The sequence below is a fragment of the Denticeps clupeoides genome, chromosome 10 (genome assembly GCF_900700375.1).
Source record: "Denticeps clupeoides chromosome 10, fDenClu1.1, whole genome shotgun sequence".
NCBI classification, from domain to species: Eukaryota; Metazoa; Chordata; class Actinopteri; order Clupeiformes; family Denticipitidae; genus Denticeps; species Denticeps clupeoides.
In genome coordinates this window covers 9384998-9408390 of record NC_041716.1, presented here as the reverse complement: position 1 = coordinate 9408390, position 23393 = coordinate 9384998, and the positions used below count along the sequence as shown (strand labels likewise).

General features: G+C 43.8%; 2 protein-coding genes across 4 annotated transcripts in view; both read left to right on the top strand.

Annotated features, from left to right (window-relative positions):
• Positions 1–3178: 3178 nt before the first annotated feature.
• On the top strand, positions 3179–5248 carry rps21 (ribosomal protein S21). Of its 2 annotated transcripts, XM_028994289.1 has the most exons (5): positions 3179–3233; positions 3626–3710; positions 4745–4880; positions 5025–5080; positions 5188–5248. In XM_028994289.1, exons 2-5 carry the CDS (start codon positions 3661–3663, stop codon positions 5195–5197), a joined length of 252 nt encoding a protein of 83 aa, XP_028850122.1. In that variant the 5' UTR covers positions 3179–3233; positions 3626–3660; the 3' UTR covers positions 5198–5248. The 2 variants fall into 2 exon arrangements, with proteins under 2 accessions (XP_028850122.1, XP_028850123.1); XM_028994290.1 differs by lacking the exon at positions 5188–5248 and having other exon boundaries at positions 5025–5084.
• Positions 5249–13315: 8067 nt separating this feature from the next.
• The window catches only part of lama5 (laminin, alpha 5), a 53880-nt gene continuing 43802 nt past the window's right edge, over positions 13316–23393 (top strand). For both annotated transcript variants that reach the window (XM_028993542.1, XM_028993541.1), the window contains exons 1-2: positions 13316–13573; positions 14764–14916. In XM_028993542.1, the coding sequence (XP_028849375.1) occupies positions 13316–13573; positions 14764–14916 (411 nt within the window). The remainder of the gene's footprint in view (positions 13574–14763; positions 14917–23393) is intronic.

The window sequence follows — 23393 nt, the reverse complement described above, 5'->3', positions numbered from 1 at the left end:
TGTTGTTCCACAAATAACAGAACATATGTCACAGAACATATGTAAATAATTAATGGCTTGAATGATTTGTATTATAAATTATTAATTGCTTTTCCCTGTTAATTTTTGTGGGCTTGTGCATGGCCGTCATGGGTTAAGGTGACTATGAGTCATGGTTTTTTTATGCACTCTCAATACTATTTGTCTTTTCTCCAGCGAATTGCCCATTAATTAAAACAACCTTTGTTGTGTTTTGCAAATCATCAAAGATCAGGCACCATAAACATTCTACTATAGCAAGTATGCCACAGTAACTAGTTATTAGACAAGCCATGCAATACTTTAAGAATGTGAGCGATAGAATATCAGGACATTTTTTTCAAGTGAACGTAAGCATATTTAGCATATATAGCATAGCATATATAGTTGAGCCAGGACCCAAATTCCTTGGTCTGTTTGTTCTCCAAGCTAACAACGTATATCAAGATCCATTGGAAAGAATAGTTTGACAAATTTGAAAGGCTAAGTTACCATAACATATTCAAAAAAAATATGAACAGAAACCATGTTGAAGTGTTTATTCAATTAACAACAATCAGGAAGTCCTAGGTAAAAGGTCACATCACAGTTCAGTATGGACTATTTATCAATCAGCTGCAGACACGTGGATGTCTGAGCTGGATTAGTAGAACTTGGAGACCAAGCTCAGAGACCACAAGAGAAAATTCGTTTATACAAGGAAGTTGCCACAGACCAATGAGAATCTGTTGTTTCTGCCCTGTCATGCCCTTCGTGTCTCCTGTCTGGGGCCAACAAAGACACCTCTTGCTCGGGGGAAGGCCGTTTGACAAAGATATGGAGAATGGAGGTGATGAACCTCTAAGCAAGACAAAACTGCAGAATGTCATGGAACTGTGACCTTCCATCTTACACCTATTAACACATATTAGTAATAAGACTGAAAGTTGTCATGGCAACTGGACTTTCTTTCTTTAATGTAGAGACATTTCATTCTGCATCCACAGAACTTTGTCAATCGGATTCAACTTTCAGACAAATTCACCTGGATGACTGAGAATCTTCACAGACAATAGTAAAATTTGTCATTATTCATAACTGTGAGTCAAAATACATGTCCCAGCTTCTATCCAGTCACAACATTAATGAGATGTTCCCACAAGTTGTGACCTTTCCTCCTACGCAGGCTCCGACTGCATGGCCTGTCTTGTTATTTTAATTTGTTTGCACATACAGTGGTATCCCGTGGTGTACCCCACACCACCTACTCCACGTGAAACCTTTTGCCATTGTTTGGACTGTTGTTGCTTTTCTGCCCACAGGCAACATTGTGAATGGAGATGGTGGGGGCGGCTTCACAACTCATCACTCCCATGCATTTTTTTTTTCCACCAAATTCTCACACCCATACACATCTGTGTACTTGTGAGTGGGCTGCTGGCCAGCCATACAGCTGTCCACGTGTATGCAGATCTGGCATGGGTAGGCTGAGGGCCTACGTCATGCGGCACAATGATTTAAAGATGCTCCAGTGTGCACTACAGGGAGAAGAGTGGGACACAGGTATAACTGAAGTCAGTACCCATCAGGCATCGCTATGAGCATCTCTGCATTTCTGGTAAGATCCTTATTTCACTTTGATTAAAATGAAGCCACAACGCTGCCTGCGTAAACATACATTCTACCTGTAGATATGTATGTCTTTGTGCCCAAATGGAGGTAAATAAAGTTTTATGTCTTGCTGTACGTGCAGGTTGTGGTCATGGCCCTTGGAGGATCTTCTGCCTACTGGGAGAGGCCTTGCTCCAGCTGTGACAATCCTTGTGGGATGAACAAGATTCCTGAAATTGAGGATAAATTGGAAAAAGAAACTTCTTCCCAAGACATCGGCAAGCTCTTAAAGCTCTCCAGGAAGTCGTTGTCTCCCTGGACTTACAAGTAAGTACAGTAATGAAGGGCGCCAGGGTAGCAGGCATGGCACAAGATTATTCTGTTGAAATAATCTTGAAATTTGACAAACTGTTTTATGACTCCTTGGAGTATATATGTATAGATATATGTGTATTTGAAGCAGACATTCTACATGCAAAATAATATTTAGTTATTTGTAGTGGGCAAAAATACTTATACTTAATTTAAATTATCTAGAAAACACTTTTCCCTAAAGCTGTATATTTGTTCAGATCTGCAGAGGTCTACATTTGGTGTGATTTTTTTGTTTTTTTTCATGATGCATGCTTGATTGGTAAAAAGCTATTTCAATATTAGGTACAATATTAGCTAAGCATGAATTCTGCTTTGTCTTTTTAGGTATGTAGAAATCCCAGAAGGAATCCCTGATCGCATTCCTGAAGCTAATTGTTTGGCGTGTCATGAAACTACAGTCAAAGCGAGAACAGAGAGAGTTACCTACAACTTCACATATTATGTGAAGAAGCGCTGCAACAGCACTGATTACTTCAAGATTGACAAATTAGTGATGAATATTGCATTGGCCTGTGTTTGTGTTACATGAATAAGCTAAAAGCTAAATTATTTATATGAAAACCCTGCAGATCTGACTGTATTATTTTCTTTACAAAGAGTTTATTATAAAGTTTCTTATATGTAATTAGTCTTAGTTTGCATTGTGCAACCTTCTTATCTAATTTCATATATGTATATGTGTCAGCTTCTGTTGCAGTGTAGAATGAAAAATGTGTGTTGGGAATCAAGCGAAAATAATAAGAATAGGTTTCAAGTTTAACTGCTTATTCAGATATTTATTCAGACATCATGTGTGTGTGTGTGTGTGTTTATTTGTTAAATAAATAATGTCATGATTTTACAAACAGGTACATAACTCCACATGTGTTCATTCATAGGTTTGATGCCTTCAGTGAGATTCTACCAATGTAAATGGTCATGAAAACAAAGAAAACACATTGAATGAAAAGGTGTGTCCAAAGTTTTGGCCTGTACTGTACATAAAACAATATATTTTTATAGTAACTGAATTTAAATGGAGCAGCCATGAAATATAAACATGCTGTACAATGACCAGTGTGTTTAATAGATCAAATCAAGGAAAATAAATCTAGACTGAACACATTAAATGATTTATTGTTAATAGTAGTAAATTTATCATAGTCTCCTGCGCTCGGGATGACGACAGCGGAAGTGCCGGACCCCGCTGCTCCTACGTAACTTCCGCTGTCGCGCTCCTTCCTTTCCGCGTCGCCATTTGCGATAAGAGGGTGAGGCGGCTCGACTCTTGCGTAGTACTTTTATTAAACACGTGGTCCTGTGCGCTTTAGAGTTCTTATTAAGGTCTCTGTCGTGCCCAGTGTCGTCGTAGCCGCTGCTGTGCGGGTGGTTGTTGGGAAACGAGCGTTGTCTCGTGGGGCTTTTATTTGCCAGAAGCCGCCTCTGCTCGGCACATGGTTCCTGCGTGTAGCTTAGCCGCGGCCTTTTTTTCCCCCCTCCCCGCTTTTTATCTGTTCATCTTTTGTGCGGTGTTTGGTCGTAAATGTGTAAATATAATGCTAGTAAATGTGTTCTGGTTAATAAGAGTAAACCCCCCTGCACTTTGCTTCGCTTCGGTTGCTCCTGTTTTGACCCTCACGCTTCTCTCCCTTGATGACGTCAGGTCAGCGCGACTGAGGCAGCCATCCGATCTACGAGATGCAGAACGACGCTGGTGAATTTGTGGACTTGTACGTCCCCCGTAAATGGTAAGGCGTGAGGATTGCTCTAGGGGCGCGGCGTGTAGAACTTTTCGAGCTCCTCGTGAGTCGTGCACACTGTGGGGTGTCCAGCCGGTGATGGCGAGGCGTTGCAGCTGTAGGCCGTCGTTTACAGCATTTACCAGACGCCTTTATCCAGAGCGACTTCCAATCAGTAGTTACAGGGACGGTCCCCCCTGGAGACACTTAGGGTTAAGTTTCTTGCTCAGGGACACTAAGTGGGGATTGAACCTGTGACTTTGTGGGCTTCTGGTTCATAGGCGAGTGTGTAACCCACTAGGTTTCTATCACCTTACTGGCTAATTTCAGAGACTCATTCCAAATGCAACCAAAACATAAAAAATTAAGAAACCATTTTAGAGCCCTATTTCTTTTTGACACTAAATAAAATTTATCAAGTAATTCATGTTTACTGTTATGCTAACAAGTTGGCCACAAAGGCATGAATAAATAAAAAATATAATAAGCATATTTGGCATGGTAGCAGTCGTGATCCTAAGCAAAGATCACATTTGTAATACCTGGTGACACCGCTCACGTACACATGTATATGGCACTACAACATTATGAAATTCGGTCTGAGCAAAGAGCTCACCTGCATGTCCTTTATCAGAACAAGCCTGGGCAATTTAAACCACTGTGTTTGTTGGGAGGAGAAGCTCAGCTGAGGGGAGAGGTGTTTATTTATTTTTTTAATTATTGTCTGGATGAGATGGCAGGTATCTATGCACTATGACCAGCTGGCCCCTTCGACAATACAAAAACTCCAGCTCCCACCTCCATCTCTGTCCTTTGTGTAGACCCCACCTGCTTTGACCTTGGATCTCTCCTTATTTGGGTGAAATTTGTGTAAAATTTACAGCGTGGGACCGGCGTACATGCATACAGTGATCTGCCATGTTTGTGTCCCAAACCGATTTCCCATGCACACGTGGCATCGTGGTGCTTTCTGCTGTCTGATGTATAATGCTTTTGTGCAGATGCTTTAGTGGCACAGTTTTGAATGCTTTTTTTTTTTCCAGCTCTGCGAGCAACAGAATCATTGGTGCCAAGGACCATGCCTCCATCCAGATCAACATTGCTGAGGTTGACAAGGTGACTGGCAGGTTCAATGGCCAGTTCAAGACCTATGCCATCTGCGGCGCAATTCGTAGAATGGTACGTAGCTTCAGAACCTAGCAATTGAAGCAGCTCTCTCTGTGTGTGTGTGTGTGTGTGTGTGTGTGTGTGTGTGCTGAATGTTCAGTTGTACACTAGACTTTCTTGTCTGCAGTCGCGCTTTAGTCAATGTTTCTCTTCCAGGGTGAAGCAGATGATTCAATCCTCAGGCTGGCAAAGAGTGACACCATTGTGGCAAAGTAAGTTAACATCTTTTTCCCTTTGCTGATACCTGGGTGAAGTTAAGCCATTGGTCTTATTCTAGCAGTGTTCACCTAATAATGTACTTTTTTTTTCCCCCCTTTAGGAACATCTAAATGAAGAATGCAGCTCTGGAGTTTCTTTGTAAAATAAAAAGTTAAATCTCATTTGTTGTGGGTTTTTTTTTTTTTTTTTTTTTTTTTTTTTTTTTTGGTCCATTGTCTAATGGTGAATAAATGGTTACGTGTATTTTTAAACACATTTAACAATCGGTAAATCCCCTGTGGGATGCAGTGTGCTCTATTAGGGTGTGTGTGAAGGTACATTCTTTTGATTTACTTCCTGGGTCCTGATTTTTGCATAAATTCGTACTCAGGTTTCTTGAATGTGCTTTTTAGTTTTTTATTAGCTTTTCAGTGGTAAATAACTCCAGAAATGTTCTTTTAAGTCATCATTACAGTGAGATGGTTCTAGCTCTATGGGACTCGCCTCCCTCTTTTGAGGTTACCAGCTTTTGTTCACACTGTTATTAGGGGGTTGAGAGGAGGAGTGCTTATTAAAGCTCCACAGACTGCCTAAACAATCTCCTTTAGGCTAGTCTTGATTGGTTCACATGCTATACAAACAGATGTTCCTCTGCATGAGGCTGAAGCAAAACAAACACAGTTTAGATTTTTTTTTATTAGGTACATGCACATCTTATGATGTGAACAGTTTTTCTTCCACCACAGTCTACATTGCCTTAAAAAAAAAAAAAAAAGGTTTAGTAAAACGTGCAGGAAATCATGCACCAAACCAGATTAAGGCTGCACTGATTCAAGTGAGGAGAAACGTAGCCCCTGTGGTTCTACTGCCGGAAAAGCCAAATGGGAGCAGTCATGGACAGAAATGCTTCTGTCCGCACAAAATGGGCCTGGAGAGTTTTTTTTTTTTTCCGTGAGCTTTGTCACTTTGTGTCCAACAAAAGCCGCCCCCCTTCTTCAAACACTCGAGGCACAGCCAGGCACTTTAATTGATTTTGTAGTCAGAGAAATGGAAAGGACTGCAGGTTTTCATGGGCCATTAATTATTCTGTTGTATGTGCAAGAAGTAAATTAGATTATCTTATTGTCATCTTTTGTTATAAAATACTTTTAATTTTATTATTTTATTGAAGTTGATTGAATGGATTAATTAGAGCAGCAGTGTTCTTTGTTGGATCACTGAAGTTCAGTCCTGTTTATCGATGTAAACCAAAGACCCAAAGATGAATAGTAAATTATGATATATATAACATGATAAAATATGCAATATAACAAATAATGAACTTTCTGAGCATTGATTCCGGAAAAATATTGGAACACCTATTATTGGTATGTCTAATTGGGCATGCCGTTAAAGTGAGACAGTTTGCTTCGTGGCAAATCCACAGCCAGAGTTTCCTATTGTCCTTTTATGGGAATTATTTTACCCGGCGCCATTGTGCTCTTTTCAGATGTGCTAAACCTCAAAGCAGGTGGGGTCTAAACAAAAGACAGAGATGGAGGTGGGAGCTGGAGTTTTTGCATTGTCGAAGGGGCCAGCCATCTCATCCAGACATCAAAAAACACCTCTCCCCTCAGCTAAGCCTCTGCTCCCAACAAACACAATGGTTTAAATTGCCCAGGCTTGTTCTGATAAGGGGCATGCAGGTGAGCTCTTTGCTCAGACCGAGTTTCATAATGTTTGAGTGTAATGGCATATACGTCTGTACGTGAGTGGTGTCACCAGGTATAACAAATGTGATCTTTGCTTAGGATCACGACTGCTACCATGCCAAATATGCATATTATTAACACTTTTATTTAGGCCTTTGGGGCCAACTTGTTAGCATAACGTCAGCAAACATGCATGATCTGTACCTGTAACTGCTGATTGTAAGTCGCTCTGGATAAGGGCGTCTGATAAATGCTGTGAGTGTACATGTAGCCAGTAGGGGGTGCCTATGTTGACTGTGGGGGAAAATGCAATGTCCATGTCTGATGGCCACCTAATCCATACATTACACGTTCAAGTATCATAATCAGGTTATTTTATACAGATTGGAGAATTTCAGAGATACGGAGTCCTCTCTTGGATCTTATAAGTAAGTCAATTTAGTCACCTGTGAAGCTTCTTTTGCCCTCTATCGCCACTTTTGAGACTCACGTTGCACCATTTGTTCAAGCCGTATCAGTAGCTTGGCCCACATGAAGGTCACATAACAAAGGTATGTTGACACAATGAAAATAGGTATTCCCTGTCCTGGAATCAAAGCCTGGCTGAGGCGATGAGTGTACTAAATGCTAACCACTAGTTGCATATAGCGTTAAATATCATTTGATTGTCAAAGCACTGGCGCGTGTGCATGTTTGCGGCAAGGTCATCAACTGTGTCAGCGATCTTGTTTTTCCTCCAGCTATGTGTAGGAAATCCTCATTCAGAAACCAGTGAAAGGCAACTAATGCTGGGCTTCTGCTGACCTCCATAACCCCACCCACCCCACCCCAGCATCTGGCACAAGGTCAGCAACCGATCTAATGAGTTTAGTGAGAGGTGCTGATGAATATGCGGAGGTGATGTCAGGTTTGTGTGTGTAGGCGCAAGTTACCTGGGTGATAGATGTGGCAGGTGTGTCATATGGTCAAGTTAGTTCTGCAGTTTAGGAAAAACTGGAAAGAGTGAGGATCTGAGTGACTTTCAAATATATGTCCAAGCCTTAAAAATATAAGTCTAAGTCTCAGATGCCCCACCTTTCAGTGTATAGGATTTGCTGTTAACCCCTTGCTCCCAAACTCCTACAGAGGTGACCTGCCATGATAGATCAGAGCCATTTTAGGGACATACACAAGAAAGCAGTTCATCTGTTTATTCAAACTTATAAACATAGGTGGCAATAAAGCACATGTCCCCAAGCCAGGATGTGTCCATCACTATCCTGTCAGTCACTGCCTTATCTGAACATCTGTATTAACCTGTACTGGTAATTGAGCCTGTAGCAGAATTACCTCACTGTGCGCTTGTTATGTTCTGAGCCCCCTGCTTGTCTTGTCATGCCCTCCCGGATCTGCTGTGCATGTGTGTATGTGTTTCTGTCTGAGTTTAAACCACAACAGGGGCAGGTTCTGAGTGTGCACTATCAAGGCATCACGCTGTCTGCAATGTGGTTTGTCTACATATGAACAGGAGCGGATGCTTTCATGTCTGGACTCCAGCAAAGACCCATCCTTTTTGCTTGAATTTCCAAACTTGTGCTGACTGAAAGGAAATCGCAATTTATTTTGTATTTACCGGTGCATAAGAAAATTCATGGGGTGACAGTTTAGAAACCCCTGCTGTGGTGTCCATCCATGCTGCAGAGTAATAATCTGTGAGTCTATGCCAAGCTACACTGAAATTTAAAGCATTGAGTGATAGGCACTTATGTTTTTTTTTTCTGCCAATCGATTAACGCATGAATATATTATTGTGAATTAATCATGATTCATTCTTAAAACTAAAACTTGCTACAATGCCTATTTAAAACTATAAAACAGATGTTGCGGGATAGTGGCAAAACCCAGCAGACTAAATACGTGTGAAATAACATTTATTTCAAACTATTTAGGTTTTCTACTTCAGTCAGGCAACTTTTTTTTTTCTTATTTCAGATCATTCAACCCAAAGGACGCATCTGGAAAAGTCCTAAAACTCCTTCACTGTCCATCTGCGTCTCTGTGTAGTGATTGTGTCATGTCATAGGTCAGGCCCACAGAGCAATTACACAAAACATAGGTGCGTTGCAAAGCAGTGTTTGAGACACTCCACGTGCGGCCACTGAAAGATGAACTTCACTCATGCACAGCCAGGAACAGCGAGGATTTCATCATACTCCTCCTAACAGAGCAGAGAGAAGAGCTATTTCTGCTGGGCTGCAATTATTGGTTTTCAGTGGAACTCCTCGGTGACCAGCAAGTTAACTCGACCTGGAACTCCGTGCTGAGTACTCCCTTCGCGTTCTCTCCTTCTGTCTAGCTTTGCGCTCCACTCTTTGAAGTAAACTGTGACAGGAGGACGGCACTTCCTTACATTCCCGCGGCCATCCTTGTTTGACGTTGTGAAGAATTTTTCTCGTTTATCAGTAAATGGGCAATTCCGTTGGATTTAGCAGGCTGACTCTAGACCCCCTAATCCACACTGAGGACCAACCCTTTGGCAGTTTGCTGTGATACTCCTCCTCAGAGAGCAAAGGTCAAAGGTTAACACATGTATGGCAGACAACTGACGACCGGACCCTGGCCATGTTTGTGTTTGTTGGTGTCTCGGTTGGAGGTGAGGCCACCCTGCCTGTACTGTATAGCAGGCACAAATGTGTCAAGGAAACATTCTGAAGGACAAGAACTTTCCAAGAAAATCCTGCTATTTGGTTAACTGTCACAAACGTTATTTTGCTGTGTGTACTGCTGCTCCTAGTACTGTTGTGTTTGTCTGTTACAATCCAAGCTGTTTGCACTCGCCAATCATTTTGCACGGTTCTGTTGCCTTAGTAGCAAATGCGCTGTATGTTTTCTTGTCTTGTGACATAGTATTCATTCACACTTGTGTTCTGTCTTTTGAATTGCACTGTTGCACCATGGTCCTGGAGGAACGTTGCCTCATTACAGTATGCATTGTGCAGATGGTTGAAATGACAATATAGTCCAACTTGACATACAGATCTCAGGATGTCTAAACAGCATATAAGCAACCCCCATGGGATGTAGACTATTTCAATATCTCTGATTACGGGGGGTGGTAGTAGCCTTGTGGTTAACACACTCGCCAATGAACCAGAAGGCCCAGGTTGAAACCCCACTTACTACCATTGTGTCCCTGAGCTAGACACTTAACCCCGAGTGTCCCCAGGGGGGGCTGTCCCTGTAACTACTGATTGTAAGACGCTCTGGATAAGGGTGTCTAATAAATGCCGTAAACGAGCGGGTTTCAGTGCCTCAGAGACTAGAATGAGGAACTTGACAATGTAACAGCAACAATTTAGATGAATCAGACCACCAAGAAGTCAAGTGCTAAAATTAAGCAGAATAGCCTCATGTGTACTCATGTGTACTGGTCCACCTGCCATGACTGTAATGATGCAGCATGACCATGGAGTGGGAGAGAGAAAGAGAGAGAGAGAGAGAGAGAGAGAGACCTGCACCTGGCGCCATAAAGGTTCAACAGCAGTCAGTCTCTGATAACCGTGGAACACAGAGCATGCGGTTATCTTCACCCAAGGACAAGTTGCACTCTCAGTCACACTGCCTCAGCATCCCACAACCTCTCCCTCCACAGCTCTTACACAAAAAAGCAAAACAGAAGAGCCATTCATAGCACACCAGTTGTTTTTCTGAATGCAATCTATTTTAGATCAGATTTATTTAGAATCTAAAACATTTCTGTTCACTGATGCCTATGCAGTTTTATTTAACATTTTATACTATACAGTGAATCCACTGCTCACATACTTTATTATAGATTTCCTATATCTTTAGTGTCTAATCTGCTGGAAACAAAGGTGTGTACAGCCCTAAGTAAAAATGCCCACATTGTGCCCAGTTAGCCCTTTTCAATCCATGGTGTCATGTGACTAGTGTTAGATGCTCGCAGGTGTGTGCCCTTGCAAAGCAAAGTCTTTTTTTTTTTACTCATGCTTGATGGATGGACAAAGAGAGACAAACATTTGTTTAGTATTTTGTTAGTGGCAGGCAAAAAGGCAATTACAAAAAAATGGCTTTCACAGGAGAGTCCAACATTGACCATGTGGATGGACATCACGATGGATATATGCAGGATGGAGAAATTAACTGCAAATTTGAACTATAAGAAGGACTTGTTTGTTTTACTTTGGAAGAAATGGATAGACTATATAACGCCAGACTTTGATTTGCTTAACCTGAGACAATAATATGTTGTATATGTAGCAGTAACCATACTTCACTCCCTAAGTGTTCAAGTTCTTTGTTTTTCTTACCCTTTTTTAAATTTTATTTATGTTCTTTATTTCTAGAAAACAGACATTTATGTTGATACTTTGTGATCAATACTTAAGATGGATGTACATGTAACAATTGATACAGAATGTCAATAAAACTAAAAAAAAAAAAAATAATAAAAAAAAAAGAAGCTCGCATGTGTGAATGAGGAGCAGTTGTGTTTGACTTGGTGTTGTCACTCTCACACTACCTCACACCGGTCACTGGAGTTCAACATGGCACCTTATGCCAAAGAGCTCTCCGAGGACCTGAAAATGGTCTATATAAAGATGGCCAAGGCTATAAGAAGATCACCACACACTGAAACTGAGCTGCAACAGGACAGGCAGCCAGAGAAGTTGTGGGCACTTGATCAAACTGCATCAAGTTGGCCGGCGCGGCTGTCATCCCGCAATAAAGTTTCCTGAACATCCACCGTCTCCATGACTAAGGACATGTATTACTGAAACCATGTCCTGTAGTTTGATGAGACTGATCAGACCAAGATAAACTTGTGGCAGCAACCAGGTGAGAACTTTCCTACTGGTGGCACTGTCATGGTTTGGGGCTGCATGAGTGCTGAACATGAATGTAGGTAAAAGTGAAGTGATTGTCATTGTGATGTATGTTGCACACAACGAAATGTGTCCTCTGCATTTAACAGCCTTTAGTGAGAGGGCTGTTATGCCATGAAAGGTGCCTGGGGAGCAGTGTGTGGGGACGGTGCTTTGCTCAGTGGCACCTTGGCGGTTCGGGATTCGTTTTTTTTCCGATTACGAGTCCACTTCCTTGCTCGTTAGGCCACCACTGCCCCACGTGTGCTGTGACCTACTCAAGGAGAGCATCATCCCCTCCCGTCACAGGGCGGTATTCCAACATGATAATGACACTAAACACACCTCAGAGACGACCCGAGACACCCTCAAGTGGAAGGTGGAGGAGCAACATCCACCAACCTCACAAGGTCCTCATGGAGGAGTGGAATAGGGTTCTGGTGCAACCTGTGAAGCTCTAGTGAACTCCATGCCCAAGAGAGTTACTGAAAAATATTATACTGTTAAATATTATAATTTCTATACTGTTTTTTCCTTGTTGTCTTTTTTTCAGATTTGCACTGAATTTCCTGATGAGATGTGCTGAATAATTGAATTCCGATCAGAACATGATTTAAATGAACCAGGCAGAAGAGGAGCGTGTCCTCCAAGACGGACATGATTTCTCAGCATGTCCCCTGGTTCCCAGGCTCGGTGCCAGATGGACAGTGTGACGTTAAAGAGGAAACACCTGCTTCACTCCGCTGCACCTTTCTTCTCTCCCTCCCTCCTTGGCTTTGTTCTCTGGACCGCTGCCATTTAATTAAGCTTCAGGTGCTGCAGACTGGAAAAGGAAAAGTCGAGAGGCCGGACGCTGCCAACTGGGTAGAAAATGGGTGAAACAACAAGTGTGTGTGTCTGCATTGTGTTAACAACCAAAACACAGAAACCGAAACGTGCAGCATTTAGAAAGGGATTTCTTCCATCATTGCTTCAAAGAGTCGACATTAAATACCACCCATGGGGAAATATCTGTGAAGGTTCTCAGTCATCCAGGTCATGGTTGTCTCAAAAAAGGTTGTTTCAGAAGCAACTGGACTTGTTATGGATCCTTGACAACAGGCTTCCAGTCCATTCCAGAGGGCTTCCTCAAGTCTCCTCAGAAAGGCACTTATATTTTTCATTTACATTTACATCATTTATCAGACGCCCTTATCCAGAGTGACTTACAATCAGTAGTTCCGGGGACAGTCCCCCCCTGGAGCAACTTAGGGTTAAGTGTCTTGCTCAGGGACACAATGGTAGTAAGTGGGATTCGAACCCGGGTCTTCTGGTTCATAGGCGAGTGTGTTACCCACTAGGCTACCACCACCCACCATACTACCTCCCAATGCGTTTTGTAAACTGTTGAAGCCGGCGGCTCTCGGCACTGAACGCGCGGGTCGGGCGTCCCGGGTCCGCGGCGCCGGGCGCAGGTGAGGGGAGGAGCGGCCGCGGTGATGATGGCGGGGCGGGGGGGTGGGAGGCAGGCTTGGGACCGTCCCACCGCGGTGCCACCGGGCTCGGGCGCGCTGCACCAGACGGACGAGCGGGGACGAGCGGGGACGAGCGGGGACGCGGGTTTCTCGCGGACGACATTCGGAACCCCCGGAACTTGTAGTTTTTTTGGGGTTTTTTTTTTTGCTGTCTTTTCGCTTTCGGGGCGCAGGTGAAGATGGGAGGCGCGGCGCGCGTTTCGTTGCTGTTTTCGGTCCTGGCGTCCGCCCTCGTCCGCGGCTCCTCGGCGCAAGAGTTCCCCGTCACCGGGCCCAACGGGTTCAGCCTGCACCCGCCTTACTTCAACTTGGCCGAGGGGACGAAAATCACGGCGACCGCGACCTGCGGGGAGGACGAGGACGGGCGGCCGGTGCAGGACCTGTACTGCAAGCTGGTCGGAGGGCCGGTGTCGGGCGACCCCAGTCAGACCATCCAGGTACACACACACACACACACACACACACACACACACACACACACACACTTTTATGTCCCTAAAGTAATGAAGTGCGGTATCGAAACGAGCAACGGGAGAATAGCGGCTTAACATTTACTTTCTTCATACCTGTTAACCCAAGTGACATATGCAAAAGAGAGAGAGAGATACGTGAAATGAATTAAATGCAGATTTACAGTTAACTGTAGTGTGGTTAAAGGTGAGCCTCGGGCAACATGTCCAGAGGGCTTTTCCCGGTCGGAATTCCCGGCATCCACGGGGCGGAGGGCCTGGAGGGACACAGGGAGTTGTCTGAAGGAGCGGCCGGCTGCCGGGACATCAAAAGCCTTATGCTAATGGGACGAGAGGGACCTGGCTCCATTGTACAATGGACCCCGCAGCCACGTTCTCACGAGACACACAAAGCAACTTTCCACTTGCGTGCACGTAGGAGAAGAAGGAGGGATCCGTCATTTCTGTAGTTGGAAAACGACGCCTTTATGGTCTGCTTTGAATATGTCACAGAGCGCGTTCTCATGGATAAGTTCGTGGTTCTGTAATATTAATTAAAAACAACACGGGGGAGGCGGTAGAGGTCGGTGGCAGAACTCCTCCGCTGTCCTGTTTCCCTGGCTTCCCTCCCTCCCACACTTTTTTGCGGCTTCTGGGAGGTTTTATTTATTTTATTATTTTTGGAGTGTCCCGTCTCGTGAGCTGAAGACCAGTGGTGCGCCAATACAGTGCCCCGGTGGTCGCCAAGTGGGTACGCCATGCCGTAGAATGTCTTTCACACCGACCACGTTAAAGTGCGAGTTTTTCTACTCAGTGAGACCAACTCGGTCGTGCTGGTTTATTTCGTCCAGCCCTTGCAAGTGGTTGGGTCAAGTGAGAAACACGTTCCATTTCCTCTGCCTCTTAAATGGACGCTCTCTGGCCGCTTTAAGATCATGGTGACGGGTTTCTGCTTCGGCCTTCCCTGTCAGCGATTTTATAATAATAATAATACGATTTTATAATAAAAAAGGCAGGAACTTCCCCTTCTGTTCCTACCAAAATAACTTGAAGCAATTGCAGTGACGATTGTATCTATAGAAATTGTCAATTAGTGTTTATTTTTACCCATGGTCCTCTCCTTCCTTTCATGGTCACAGTGTTTTTCTGCTTTCTGATAAAGGCGTGTTTCTCCTCAGGGTCAGTACTGTGACATCTGCAGCATGGGGGACAGCAACAAGGCTCATCCCATCTCAAATGCCATCGATGGAACCGAGCGTTGGTGGCAGAGCCCTCCACTGTCTCGCAGTGCAGAGTACAACAAAGTCAACGTCACCCTGGATTTAGGACAGGTCAGTGGGACAATGTGTGTGTTGTTGTGGATCCAGTACAAAGTGTATTCATGAATGAATTTCAGGAAATTCTTTCATCCCGTCTTCACCCTCCTACCTCACCTCCCGCCATACCTTCCCCTTCACAAACCACCGGCTCCGTGGCATATAGGGTTGCACCGATTCAGTTCATCTGAAGCCAAGAGTAAATACGGCCATTTGTGGGGTGGAAAGATGAGAGAGATGAGGGGGTGGGCTTGAGGAGAAGTGGGCGAGATGCGAGATTGGTTTTATATGAGCTAGCGGCGCGTTTCCTGGTGGAAACCTATTTATCATAAAGCAGTAGAGGTTTACTCCCAAGGGTCAAAGTTGCTGACCCAGCTCTGACTCCTTGTGCAATTAATATTCAGACACCATCTCAAACATGACGGTCAGGTTGACTTTTACAATAAAGTGCACCTAGTGCATGTGGAACATGCATCTGGCCATAATTCAGTTGTTGTCATAATCTTCTTAATGAAAATACTAGATATTGTGTAGATAGGGTGGTAGTAGCCTAGTGGGCTATAAAGCAGAAGACCATAAAGTCACAGGTTCAAACCCCAATTGCTACCATTGTGTCCCTCATCAAGACACCTAACCCTGAGTGTCTCCAGGGGGACTGTCCCCTGTAACTACTGATTGCAAGTCGCTCTGGATAAGGGCATCTGATAGATACCACTAATGTAAATGTAATTCTCAGAGGACATGATTCTACAACTGTATGGGTCTCAGGACTGTAGACAAAGTCTACATTACTTAACTTTTTATTACCTGCTTACCATATAAGACCTGGTAACATCTTGGTTCCATGAAAGGTCCTACCTACATACCTACAAGAGGGTTCTCTTTGTTTTCTATTAGTTGCCATTGCCTGCTCAAAAATATGGTTCTGTTTTTTGTTTATTTTCATTGACATGACCAAGTCAGCGGTTCTTATCTGAAACAATAGCATCTACGTTCTATAACAGCTACTTAACAGCTTCTTAACGCTACTAATGAAGAATACGTTTAACATATCCTGATCTTAGGAAACATAAACAAATTTCCGCTGGCCAGTTGTGAGTGTGTTGGAATGGTTATTCACAGCGACTCTCCCCTCTGCCCCTTAGTGTCCCTCTCCTAATCCTGTTCTCTAATCTCTCTCACCCTTTTTCTCTTTTTCATTCGCCCACTTGTTGCTGAATGGGAGCGCCACGGTGTGACCGGCTTTGTCGCACTCTTTCATGTGCTCTGTTTTGGCCGAGTCAGTAAAACCAGCTTGTTAAAAGCTAATTTGATGTATATAATTGAAAGCTTTACCGAGTGATGATGGGCAGGATGGGACGAATCGCCCTGTTCTGGGCACAGAATGTAATTTTCATCGATGAGGACGGGAATGTAGGTGGGCCGGGGTGTGTGCGCAAGACTGAAGCAGGAGGGTCCTTTTTGACCCCCCCTGAGTAAAAAGAATGAGATTGGAATGTTAGTTAACCTGATCTCTGTCTCAACGTGCTCAGGGACTGTGGAAAAATCAGTACATACACACACACATGAACACACACACACACACACATGCTGTGGATGGATATGCGTTACCTCTTTCTCTGCATTGCTCCCCCCCAAAATAGCTTAGATAGGGTTATTTTACTGTTATTTACAAGGTAGGTAACCATGGTTGAATACTTTGGATATATTTTAAGATTTTAAGGTTTGCAATACGCCCTGAAGCTGCACAATTTATGGTATCAAGTTAATTGTTCTTTTTTGACCACAATATTCTATTTCGTTGGTTAGTAAATACGTTTTTATTGTATATTGAAAAATGATATGACATTAAATAGCCTGAAAGCTTCTCTCATCGACTCTCCGGTTTTCATGCCTCTTTTCCTTTTGTCATCTTTACCTGTTGATCTGTCACATTGACATGCCATCATCACCAGACTCAAGTCTAGGGGGATTTTTTACCAAATTACAGTACTCCCTATACTTGAGCATGTTAGCATTCTGCACCTGAGCTTTTTTAGCACACCCCTGGGGCACGTTCGGATGAAGTTTAAATGAAATATGATTGCATTTAAGTATAATTACTGGCATTCTGTGTGCAGGGCCGAATGCCAAGTTCTCCTGCTCTAAAAGTGCATTTCCCCACAACTGTTGTGTGTTTATTAGTCACATCTACCTGTAATTATGATCCACAGAAGAGGAAGTGCAGGCAGCATTGTCGGTAAATTATGCCTTTCTCAAGGTTTTACACACTGGCTTACAGGATGTGGGTTTTTTTTGTTATTATCGCTCATATAAATATATTTGTTGCATTTTTATTTGTTCTCTCATTCTTGCTCTGAAAGTTTAACTCTTGATAGTATATGAACACAGATTACTGACAGGACTGAGAAGGTTATCCATATTTTCAATCGACATTCAGGCTGTTATGAACATAATTATATATAAAAAAAAAAAACAGCGATTTCTCCACCAGTGTTGCAATACGAACATGGGAATGTGTTGGAGACCCTACTTGAAGTACCATGCACCAGAATATTCTTCAGCTACTGCCTAGCGAGACGCTATTGCGAGGATCAGTATGACGTTTTTCACCAAAAGTGAGCGAGTGGGTTGCTGTTGGTCTCATGTGTTGGTCTCACTGCTCAGCCAGGGGAGTGACATAAATTCCGGCCTGTTCTGTTCCTCACATTTTAGGTCTGGTCATAGGTTGATGTTATGATTGTACATGTCCTTGCCAGAATTGCCATTTATTGAGCTCGGGGTTCCCTGCCCTGCGCTCTCTCACATGCATGACCTTTTATTTTACATTACAGTCTGTCACATCTGAAGCTGTCTACACAGTGAGACTTATAACATTCCTGTTTGTTTAAAGTCACCTTTACTGTTGAAGCCAGTGTAGAACGTTGAGAGGGTTAGATATGAGTTATGAACAGCAGACAGCAGTAATAACACTTCTTTTTTTCCGGTGGATGCCGTACTGTCTCAGATATGAGGTGCCCCGTGTGTGGCCTGCATACCTGACATCACAGTGTTCTCCTTTGTGTGCGCCGCATGTTCTTTGTGTGCACTTCCTCCTCTGAAGATATTAAAAAAACGTCCTTGTACCCCAAATTATTGATTTAATGTACAGGACTAGACACCTGGAATACACTATGCCTGTTATTGTACTTTTGTGTAAAGTAGATGGAAAAAGCATTGCAATGCAAAAAATAAAGTATGCTTCAGAAAAAATGCAGAAATGAAATAGATACTACTTTTAGATAAAGTAGTATCATTTGTCATATTTTCATGCTGAAACGTCAGTTTCTCCTGTCTGCAAACTGAAATGAACTGAAAATAAAATATCTGCACATTTGGTTGTTAATGCAGTATTACAGAAGTGCACAAGCATAAGCATACCTCAAGTTTAACCTTCTGTACATTTTTTGTACTACTTCTACATTAAATATATTTTCATGCCATAAGACTTTATATTTTAAAAAGAAAATTATGGTTGATCTGCTGGTGATTCCTAACGGAATTTGCTGAAAGTATTAGAAGAAGAAAATGATGACAAGTGTATTGAAATGATGTACTGAATTGTGAACGTCTCTCTGAGGGCTTAATTTTAGTGTCTGTCAGGGCGGGGGATATGTCCACCATGTTGACATCGAGTAGTACTAGCCAGTACTTTCTTGTTCACTTACTTTCAGTTCTGATTCAGCTCTGATGTGGTGTTAGTGGTGCTCCGCTGAGCATTTAGCCAATGTAAGCGGTTGCTGTCTCATACTTTCTTGCTCATCTTTTCCCCGCTCTGTCTGGTCGGCCTTCACGTGTCTCCCCTCTGTCCCCCTTCTTGTCTGTCTGACTCGTCTGTGACTCATCATCCCTTCTCCTCCCTCTGTTTAAACTGAAGCTGCCTTGTCAGAGCGCTCCCTGACACACTCTCTCTCACACACACACAGACACACACACACACACACACAGAATACTGTACCGACACATAGCCTTCACCCCCCCCGCACCGTTTTGTTTCTTTCTTGGGGTTTACTGAGCAGGAAAATGGGACCTATTAGCGGGGTGAGGGGCAAGAAGGACAGAGAGGGATGGAAGTAAATTCTGGATGGAGAAAGAGGGCTGGTCACAGTGACCTTAATAGGAGAGATGCAGCTATGGAGGCTGAGAGGCCTGCAGAGGGGAATCTTCCAAGTGAAACAGGCATGGATCTTTAATCCCACCAAGGACACAAAGAGAACAAGAGTTGTTATTTAGTTGGTCACTTAAATGGCGAATAAAACTGATTATTTTATATTTCTAGCATCACTTCAGCTATTGAAGTGATATCCAACATGCTGCACGGGGCTGCAAAGAACCCAAACGTTCATCTCAGCGTGTGACTGATCAGCATCAGTGTCTACATTAGTGTTCTAAAAACCTGCAAAAGCCTGCTGCAGCTGTGGGACCCCCCCATATCAGACCTGGACACACTACTGGGTGCTGCATAGCTGGATGTGTGCTCAGCACGACAGCACTGACACAGAGTCACACTACTTATTATACTGTGTCACACGGTGCAGTGTTGGGAAGTTAAACCGCTGTGTTGTCCTGGTGTCATCAGTGCCGGATTCCCCTTTGTGTAGGGTACACAACACGACTCTGCCGCTGGCTCAGCTGTTCAAATGCTCAGTAAACGTGGCAGGTCTGTGGGATTGAATTTCGTCTGGTGCCACTGATTCATGCTCTCGGTCTATGAGAAATAAGCTGAACAAATCATGTTATACGTTTTATTACGATATTCATGTGTGACAGGTGGTATATAGATTGTTGATCAAAAATCAAATCAAATTTTTTTTCTCTTTTAGCAACTGTTGCTCAGTGCTGTTGGGTTCATTTTATGTTTCCTCCTGAAAATGTACTCTTTTTTAACCTCTAAGTAGAAGTAAAATATGGAATTGTATTTGTTGGAGCTGAAGGCCGTTTTGAAGAGGAGATGCCTGTGTGGGAGAGGAGGGAGATGGCTCATTAGCACTGAGGAACCTTGAAGGTTTTAGGTATTAAATCTGAGGTAGGTGGAGGCAGGGGGCCTTGGTGGAGGACTGGCCCTGACGAGAGCATCCAGTTTCCCCGCCAGCACAACCACGAAGGCCTGATTTTTCCTTTGTAATATCAGGTACATTTGTGAAAGAACTCATATGAGTGAGGTTTTAGTTGTAAAGGCTGATAGAAATGTATAGAATGGGGGGCACCCGAGGGTGCTGAAACGGCTGTGCTTCAGGGTAGCGGCGCACAGGAATCTGTACCTGTTGAAACACGCTGTCCTTGCTGTGTGCCCAGGCCACAGAGAATGGAAGCGTTTGCATTTTGTCCTTTGTCTCAGCCTTCATCGAGTGTCTTTGAGCTTGCTTGTGTGTGTGCTTGTGTGTCTCAGATGCCCTTAAAGACCTCAGGTGATAAAGCCAAGACAAAGAAAAGCCCTGGTCAGTCGGAGAACGAGATGCGAAGTGGCAGCTCTTTATCTAGCTGCAACGCCGTCCCTCAGGGGTCAGCTGTCCAGACGGCCCACAGGGAGACCACACACACACACACACACACACACACACACCATGGTCAGCCTGGTGTCACTGAACACATTTGGGGAGAGGAAACCATCTATGGGAGCATGTCAGGATGCAGCGGGTGTGTTTTTTGAAGAGCTGTGACAGAACAGGACTGTTTTGTTCGGGCCGAGATGTTTGGGCTAAGAGAAATGGGCTGCTGCCCGGATTGCGGCTTTTGTTTTGGGTATCGCTCATACACAGGCATATTTTTGGGGTGTGTGAGGGCAACACCTTTTAGCTGTGGTTGGTGTATTGGGGCGGGTACCTGCATTAGCCTGCATTTTTTTCTTTTTAAAATTGCTTTGAGATAATTCAGCATTTCCTCTGATGATCAGTGGGTATTTTGTTTCTACATATGGACATTTGTAATTTTATGCCACCATAAATGCATCCTGGACCCCGGATCTCAGCAATCCATGTCAGGAATAGCCTAATGCAAATGAGTCCGACCCTCACACAATGAGCCTTTATGTTCCTGAGAATGGAAATGGACTTAAAAATAGGCTTTCACATTTGGCCAGGATTCTCGCTCCTTGCATCACCAACACACTGAAGAACGATTCATACTCAAAAGATGTTTTCATCTTTTAGTCCCATACTTCTGATTAAAGATTTTTTTTTTCAGCCCTGAGTGTGATTGATTGCCCCAAACTCTTAAGGGCACATGAAAAGGAAAGACAAAAAGACTGGCCGCCCTTGTTAATGTGAGGGTAAATGTTGGTTTTGCCGGGTCAACATTGACTGCTGTGTGTGCATTGCTTTTCCTTCCTCTCCCCAGTGGAGAATTTGGGACCTTTAGACATGGGGGGAAGTGGTGCGACCTTTTTGGTGAGGATTGGAAGTGTTTGGAAGTGACCTTTTACCCACAGGGTGCTAAATTGTAGCCCCTCAGTCAGACCAGGGCTTGTGGTCAAAATGCGTTGGTCACCACACAGCTCCCAACGCACTGGTGCAATTGGACCTCGAGCTGTTTCGGAATTGAGTTTCCCGAGAACCGGGTTGAAAGTCAGACAACTCAAAAAAAGGAAGTATGGAAAGTAAGAGTTTCTGTGCTCATTGCAGTCTGTTGGAGGACAAATGGATCCAAACCATGGCAACAAAATATCCCCACCAATGAGCGTTACGCAGTGTACTGTCTTATGTTATGTCCCCCATGAATACTGTGAAGGTCCCATCCCTTTCTCCATGTCTCCTTGCAAGTCAGTGGAATCAGGAGGGGGGCCTGGATCTGGAGGTCCGTCCCGGTGCTTATCTCTGTCCCTGCTGGTGCCCTGGCTTCTTTTACAGTCGCCACAGAGAGGGGATTGTGCCTGGTTAATCAGTACATCTGTAGTGACCGATTAGTCTGGCACCATCTCAGCTGCACGAAGCGCTGCTCTGTGCGCAGGAAAAAAAAGTCGCTCCGTTTGAAATGAATCCCAAAAAAGTCTTGTTGAGTAATTTGTTTTTTACAATGCTTTATCCGTTTCTAATTAAGATTAATAATAAAGGATTAAACTTGAGCATGTGAAGCTACATGCAATTCAATGTGTAAATATATAACTTAAGGGAATATTGAGGGCAATAAATTGAGTCCCAATTCTCACATTATTAAAAAGTTAAATCCAAGTTAATTCTTTGGGGGCCACCGGGCACCCCAGTCCTCAGTGCTGTCGTCCCTGGCAACCCGGCTTTCATTTTCCCTAGCAGTTGATAGTGAGTTCATGTGGCACCATCAGCAAAGGAAGGGAAAAAAATGCAGTGGTGTGGGCCACATTTTCTTTTTTCCTTTTTTTAAAGATTGTCTGGTTCTAACCAGCTTTTCGAAGGTCTGGTTGCTCAGCAACTCAGGGTTAATAAAGCCCTACTTTGTACCTGCTCGCCATCAGTCACTCACTCGTCCGTTCAGTCCGTTCACGCAGAGGGGCTGTAGCTCTCTTTATTAGTTGAACTCACCTGGGACTTTATGAAACAGGTATCGTAATGCTCTCTAGAAGGAGCCCGATGCTGGTGCACCTCATCGTCACGACTCAGCACTGCCTCTCGGCGTGAACTAATGAGCTACAGATTGAGGTCTTTGGGTCCAGCAGTAAATCTCTGTCGCTCCGTGCTCACCACATCTGCTGTGGCGTGTCGTGTTTTCCTGCACTTGCTACGGGGCACTTGTGGGGTGTAATTAGATATCAGATGATGTGACATTGTTTTAAGCTCTCCATCTGCTGCTAATTCTGCGTAAAGTCTGGCTGTCTGTGGTTTGGTTTTGTCTTGTTCACCCTGAATCAAAAGGTCAATTGGTGACACTAAATCAGCCCTGGTGTGGTCGGGCCAAGAGGTTCAGCCTGGAGTTTTTTTTTTTTTTTTTTTTTTTTTTTTTATACCCACCACCACCACCACCTCTCCTACCCTCAAACCCATCCATCATACAGCAAAAAAAGGAAGGATGGAATAAAAAGAAAATTATAGACACTGTTGCCAGCTCTCCACAGTAAGTACAATGTTAAGGTCCTGTTCCCATGCCACTTTACTGTTTTTTTATTCTCCTCCTTGCCCTTGCAACGGGATTGCTGGGAAATGCTCCAGCTACCTCACAATTTGGGTTAAGTTCAATAGGAACCTGGGTGAGGTTGGAGGTGACAATTCAACATCTACTATTAAACATTATAAATGTATTATTGTAGAAAAAATAGTGGAGCATGTGCAGAACGCCTAAACCAGTTTGGGTCCAATCGAATGTATACATGCAGAATTAGCTGTCGTAACGGGTGAGGAAGCGGACTTGTAACCAAAAGGTTGTGGGTTCAAATCCCAAAACGCTGGGTGCCACTGACAAACACACCCAGATTGTGCCCATACGGTGCCAATCCTTGACCGCTCCCATGCGCTTCTCCCCGCGCGCTTCTCTCCTTTCATGCCTGC